Source organism: Anarrhichthys ocellatus, unplaced genomic scaffold, assembly GCF_004355925.1.
Source record: "Anarrhichthys ocellatus isolate YVR2014 unplaced genomic scaffold, GSC_Weel_1.0 scaffold461, whole genome shotgun sequence".
Taxonomy (NCBI): Eukaryota; Metazoa; Chordata; class Actinopteri; order Perciformes; family Anarhichadidae; genus Anarrhichthys; species Anarrhichthys ocellatus.
This window is the reverse complement of record NW_022280435.1, coordinates 8847-15362: the sequence shown is the minus strand read 5'-3', so window position 1 is coordinate 15362 and position 6516 is coordinate 8847. Positions and strand designations below refer to the sequence as shown.

Sequence of the window (6516 nt, the reverse complement as noted above, 5' to 3'; positions counted from 1 at the left end):
ACATTAAGAAGACTCTACAGGTGAATAGAGTCACAACATGAACTCATGAATATCACCATCAAACTTCACCACTTCATTACTCACACTAAGAGGAGTATTTATTGTATTACAAGTCTTCTCAAATGTTATATTTAAATATGCAAATGAGGCATTATGTAATCGTAACTTTTGGTGAATTTAGGAGAAATCTACAGACGCAAACAGACAAACGTAGTAAAATAAACACTTTGTCTATTTAGTGATGTTTTCTTTCCGCTAGTCTGAAAGAAGACGTGATATGAAATATTGTTGTCTGTATAGTGTCTCGCCTTAATTACCTTTTTATGTTTGATTTTTAAAGAACTTGTCACACTTGTATTTTTCTCCAGTACTGCTTCATGTAGCGTTTCCAACACAACAAACCGGTTTCTTTTTTTGAAGGTGTCTGATTTGGTTATTTGATGACATCGTGCTTTAACATAATCAAGAGGACGGAAGGTAGGCGGACTGTTCCTGTTTACAACCTGATCCTCTGTCCTCGGTTTACTGACCACAGAGGACGGTTATCCATCAAGACCTCACGAGTCTCTCTTTGTCTCGTTTATTGATGTTTGGTTTACTTCTTGCGATCAGTATTCCCCGAAGAGAGGAGCAGCGATGGGTTTAACAGCAGCAGCCGGTGGATTTGTCGTCTTCCTTCTCTCTGTGCCAGGTACTGCACATCCACATTTACAGAAGGTCGATTACATACCTTTTAAAACCTCTCGCCCATTACTCATTGTTTCTTCCGGACATCTCGAGTGTCTTCAATCCCAGTTTTCTGTGATGTCACATGGTTACCACAAAAATAGCTCGAGTCCTTTTTCACTCGTGCATCTTTTTGTATTCTGTGACTTGAAAACAATTTAAGTTTTTGTACAGTTTGAGACGATAAAGTTAGTGAAACATGATCAGTTCTGAGATGCACTGCGATTTGGAAGTATGGACATTAATTAAGCAAAACTTAATTGATTATATTGTTGATTTACACTCTTCATAGTTTAATAGTTTTTCACAAGCCAGGTTTCCAACCGAATGTAGAACACATTTTAAACAATCTTCCAGAAATCAGACAATTCAAGTTAATTCGTTTTTCTATCCACTACTGTTCTGCAAATAGTACAAGACAGTGGTACAACAATATGTCTTAAGTCTCTAAAATCTGTACAACCTGAGCCTAAATGTTATGTCAGCAAAAAACAACTGAATAGTTAAAAAAAAATTAAATAATAAAAAATACACAACTCATTTTTCCTACACAATTAACATTATTCAAACTATGTAAAACAAATTGTACAAAGTGCAAAGACGTTGAAAGTGATGACATCACTGGTGTGCACCCATGAAAGACGGAAGCTTTTGCTTTCTGCAGCAGAAAGAACGAATCCTCTCGCTGTTATGGTTTTTCTTTTAGATCCATTTAAACGGGACCATGCAGACAACAATCTAGAAGGTTAGACCTTTGCAGAAGAAGAGACCAATCAGTTGACTGTTGCACTTCTGCTTGTCTTTACTTGTCTTAACCACCATCAAGTCATTATTCTGTGTTTCCACATTTCATAAAACATGATTTTTCTCCGACACAGAGAGATTTAATACTCAGGGACTCAAATGTCGAAATTATTGCAGATGGTGGTCCAGTTATTTGCAGTACAACAGCAGAGTTATAAAGTGTGCAGACTTTTAAAGGCTTGACACAGCTGTGTCATGCAAAGAAATAAAAAAATTACAAGAAAAATAACAGCAATCCTCGTATCGCAAGTCATGTTTCCACTCATACTTGGCAGAAAACGATGTGTTGCTGTGTGTCAGCAGTGGGAGGAGGCTTCTTAAAAAACAGTATTTGATATAATAATATAATATAATATATAATATAATAATAATCCCAACTCATCTTTAGTTATCCGTGCCAAACCAGCTCAGTGACATAATCTTTGTAATTTGCCTATTAATTTGCCTATTTGTTATCTGCATGCTATCGGCTCACTGTTCTGCAATTCGCTGCAATTTCCTCTTAACCAACAGTCTGACCACAACCTAAACCACGACTACAAAAATGCATGTACTCTGGAGGTGCGAGGAAGTTATGAAGTTTATCTTTATAAATTAACTGTTTGATGTCCTTGGTGAGACTAACTGTCCAAAAGCCTGTGCACATTTTACACTCTTCCTTTTGTGCTGTAAAATCCAAAACACATTTTTTGCTAAGCAAATATTTCTACCCGGTGAGAAATTTGCTCAATGCAAAATTCCGACACACAAACCATACAGCTTTACTTTCAATGGCCTTTTCAACAGGAAGTAAACACGCAGATAAACATAAAAAGGAACATGAGGCGGAAAGATGTAATAAATCAAGTGAGCAGGAGAGTCATTTTCTCATAGACTTCTATAGAATCGGACTTCTCTTTGCATCCGGAGGAGTCGCCAGTATCTAGACACTTGAGCATTGGCTTCACTTTGAACTAATGAACGTGGTACAGATGTGATGTCTCTTCGTTGACGCTCGTTGGCCGGAGCTGCTGAGCAAAGTGATGGGAAGGAAGCTTGAGTCATTCTGTTGAATTAAGTTCAGTTCTCCAGCAGGATTCCATGATGAAGCACTTACTCTGATGGATCTGATTGTGGTTTCTGATGTGCTCTGTGTTACAGTGGGGCAGGGTCAGAATGGATGGGGAGTGACTTACTCCTCTGAGGACATCTGTGCCTCCAGAGGATCAACAGTGAACATAAGCTGCACCTTCAAACACCGATCCTCTGTAACCATAATAAAAACATGCTGGCACACTAAAGAACATTTTGATGTGATATGCAACTCAGACTACTATCGTGAGGCGTATATCTGTAACGACAAAAACTGCACTCTGAGAATCGTAGACCTGAAGGACAGCGACGCAACGACGTACAAGTTCAGGCTCATTGGAGAACAGACGATGGACAGATGGACTGGTGAACCTGGAGTGACACTGACTGTCACAGGTAACATGAAGGTTTACCCACACCACACACACACACACACACACACATACACACACACACACACACACACACACACACACACACACACACACACACTCTTATACGTAATAATAATCTATCTAAATGTTTTTGTTTTTATTTTATTTTATTATTTCATTATAATTAAAATATAAATTAAAATATTATTCTACTTTAATGTGTGTCTTATGTTACCTCCTAGCCTCATTCAACTCCTCTCACTCTCCCAATAAACGTATCACACATCAGATGGACACAAACATTTTGCTGGACCTTCGTTTTTCACTTTTTTCTACTCTTCAGTGTAAACTTGTGTTATATTACTCAGTTTGCTTTTGTCCCTTTTTGGTTTTGTCCCCGTCTTACTTTGTATAATATAATTTCTTTAGTCGTTTCTGTGTTCATATACTTGTTATGTACCCCCTTTTCTACACAAAGAATACATAAATAAAGGTTTATTAATGTTGTTGAGCACGTTAAAAACATCATTGCTAATGTGTTTGTATATTAGCTCATGTGTACGTTGACAGAACCCGTTTGGAGTGTATACTTCCAATGTCTTTCCTATTTGTGATGTGTGTTTCCATGTAACCACTGACTTGATGTCCTTCCTCACGTATCCAGCTCTGCAGATGCATGTGACCAGAGTGAAGGTCAACATCTCTCACACCGAGGCAGAGCTGAGTTGTAACAGCACATGCAGTCCTCCTTCCTACGTCTGGTTCAAGAACGGACTGAAAGTTCCAGAGGAAGCTGCTTTTTACACGGGCCATTTGGAACCTGGAGACGGCATCTCCTGTGCTCTGAAAGGACACGAGGATCACCGCGTACCTTCGCTGTGTGAGTTCACGTCACGGTATTGCAAAAAATAAAAAGGGCGGCCACAGTTTTTAGAGCCAGGCGCAACCAGGCGGCAACCTCCGGTTCTGCCGAGTGAAGCCAAAACGGAAGTGTCTTAAAACCTGCATTCTCTCTAATGTCCACCAGGGGGCGACTCCTCTGGTTGTATAGAAGTCTATGAGAAAATGACTCTACTTCTCTCTTGATTTATTACCTCAGTAAACATTGTAAACATGAGTTTATGGTCTCAATCTCTAGTTTCAAGTCTTCTTCAATACAGCATGATGTTCATTTAGTACATTATGGTCCATTTATAGTCACACAGACCATAAAGCAGGGGATGATTTAGGGCGGGGCTACACGGTGATTGACAGGTCTCGACCAGAGACGTATACGGCGTCTCTACTTCACTCCTCCGCATTCCAAATAGGGTAACCTTCCGTTACTTGGTTGCAAAACAACAACATAATCCATCTGAATGTGTTCTGCAAACTACAACTAGCCTACAAGTCGGATCGAACAGGATGTAACTCTTTCTTTGACTTCCTGTATATTCTCTTGAGGGCTGGTAGAAACTGTCCGCCTTGACCGCCTGATACTTTCCAGGCGCAGTTCATCTGGAATACTGTCACATTTTTTTACCCAAAGGTATCAATTTGGGAATTCAAGCTCTGTGCAAACGGCTGTTTATTTATTTCTGAATTTCCACTGTGAAAACGTGTTCATCATCTTGTAAACTTGCATTGTTTTATTTCTCCTCCAGATGCTCCAAAGTTTCCCTCTGTGTCAGTGAGTCCCTCTGGTGAAGTCATGGTGGACAGTTCAGTGAATCTGACCTGTAGCAGTGATGCTAACATAGTAGCTAACTACACCTGGTACAAGAGGAATGAAAAGGAACCTCTCAGTAAAGAACCTCAGCATGTCCTCAGCTCCATCCAGTCCTCTGACTCTGGACAGTATTACTGTACAGCTGAGAACCAGCTGGGGAGGAGGGAGACTCAAATATGTATTGATGTGAAATGTGAGTGAAACATCTTATTGGGTAAAAACGAAGCTGGGTTTTGTCTGTCATAGATGTTTAAAGGGCAATTTATGTCAGCATTGTCATCACTGTCATGCTAATGGTGGCGTATTAAGGTCTAGTGTGTAAGATTTGGCGACATCTAGCTGCAAGGTTGCAGATTGCAACCGACTGAAATTTTTCCCATGTCGAAGCTCGTTCAGTTTGGTTTTGTCCGCTCTGGGCTACTGTAGAAACATGGCAGCCTCCGTGTAGACGAACTGCCCCGTGTACCATAGATATAAACGGCTCATTCTAAGCCAATGAAAACACAACGGTTCTTATTTTCAGGTAATTATACACTAAAAAAAAACATATTTCTTTATATTATATTCCATCTAAATACTACACACTCTACCTTTTTAAGTGAATGAAATTGATTATCCACAGATAAACCCATTGAGATGTATCCTCTCATTTTCCAGGAGGTCCCAAACACAACCTACGAATAGACTTTGATGAGAGAGAAGAACATGACGGCATTACTGAAAACATTGGCGGTCTGAATTTGAGATGAGAAAACTAAATGTTTTTAAATAAGCCAAATAATGGCAGAGAACTGATATTTAAAGTTAACTTATCAATCAGAAGGGGCCCAAAACACACCAACTTCTCCAAATACAATTAGGGACTATTTAAGAGATCTAAATATACGTGGCACTAAATCAACACATCTGTCTTTTGTAGTTAATTTTGTAGTTTCATGTCTATCTTCCAGATGCTCCGAAGAATTTCTCTGTGTCAGTGAGTCCCTCTGCTGAGATAGTGGAGGGCAGTTCAGTGACTCTGACCTGTAGCAGTGATGCTAACCCAGCAGCTAAATACACCTGGTACAAGGAAAACCAAACACTGCTTCAGGGTCCAGTTGGTGTTTATCGTTTCACCTCCATCAGCTCTGAGGACAGAGGGATCTACTACTGCAAGTCTGAGAATAAACATGGATGGATCAACTCTTCAGATCAATTCATAGATGTCCAGTGTGAGTATTAAGTTGTAAAGCCAACCATCTACTCTGTGGAAGCTTAGTTGGACTTTTCTTGGTGTAAACTTATATGACATGTTCGGAGTTGTTTTTAAGCTCAGTGTAATTTACTTCACTTCTGTGTTTTTGCTTGAAACCCTACGTTTCCTGGAGCAACATGCGACACAGAAAATAAAATGCGGACTTGCGTTCCGCTGACTGAAAAGCCTTTTCAGTCAAAGTATCTTGCATCCTGCTCACTAATATTAATTGTGCTGGAAACATTTCCCCCTCCAGATGCTCCAAAGCTTCCCTCTGTGTCAGTGAGTCCCTCTGCTGAGATAGTGGAGGGCAGTTCAGTGACTCTGACCTGTAGCAGTGATGCTAACCCAGCAGCTAAATACGCCTGGTACAAGAAGGATGAAGACTCACCAAAAGCATCAGGACAGATCTTCATCATCACTGACTTCAGAGCTGAACACAGTGGGAGTTATTACTGTGAAGCCCAGAACAACAGGGGACGTCATAGATCCACCTTACACCTGGCTGTTTTATCCGGTAAGTCTTTCCACTGCATCTGATGCTCTGGAGGTACACACACACACACACACACACACACACACACACACACACACACACA

General features: G+C 40.2%; 2 protein-coding genes across 2 annotated transcripts in view; both read left to right on the top strand.

Moving 5' to 3' along the window:
• The window catches only part of LOC116401454 (uncharacterized), a 12742-nt gene extending 12478 nt beyond the window's left edge, over window positions 1-264 (top strand). The window contains exon 5 of the mRNA XM_031879861.1: window positions 260-264. Within this exon, the coding sequence (XP_031735721.1) occupies window positions 260-264 (5 nt within the window). The remainder of the gene's footprint in view (window positions 1-259) is intronic.
• Window positions 265-619: 355 nt separating this feature from the next.
• The window catches only part of LOC116401455 (B-cell receptor CD22-like), a 9185-nt gene continuing 3288 nt past the window's right edge, over window positions 620-6516 (top strand). Inside the window, exons 1-6 of the mRNA XM_031879862.1 lie at window positions 620-691; window positions 2671-2997; window positions 3640-3855; window positions 4619-4657; window positions 5673-5894; window positions 6174-6434. Of these exons, the coding sequence (XP_031735722.1) occupies window positions 637-691; window positions 2671-2997; window positions 3640-3855; window positions 4619-4657; window positions 5673-5894; window positions 6174-6434 (1120 nt within the window). The 5' untranslated portion in view covers window positions 620-636. The remainder of the gene's footprint in view (window positions 692-2670; window positions 2998-3639; window positions 3856-4618; window positions 4658-5672; window positions 5895-6173; window positions 6435-6516) is intronic.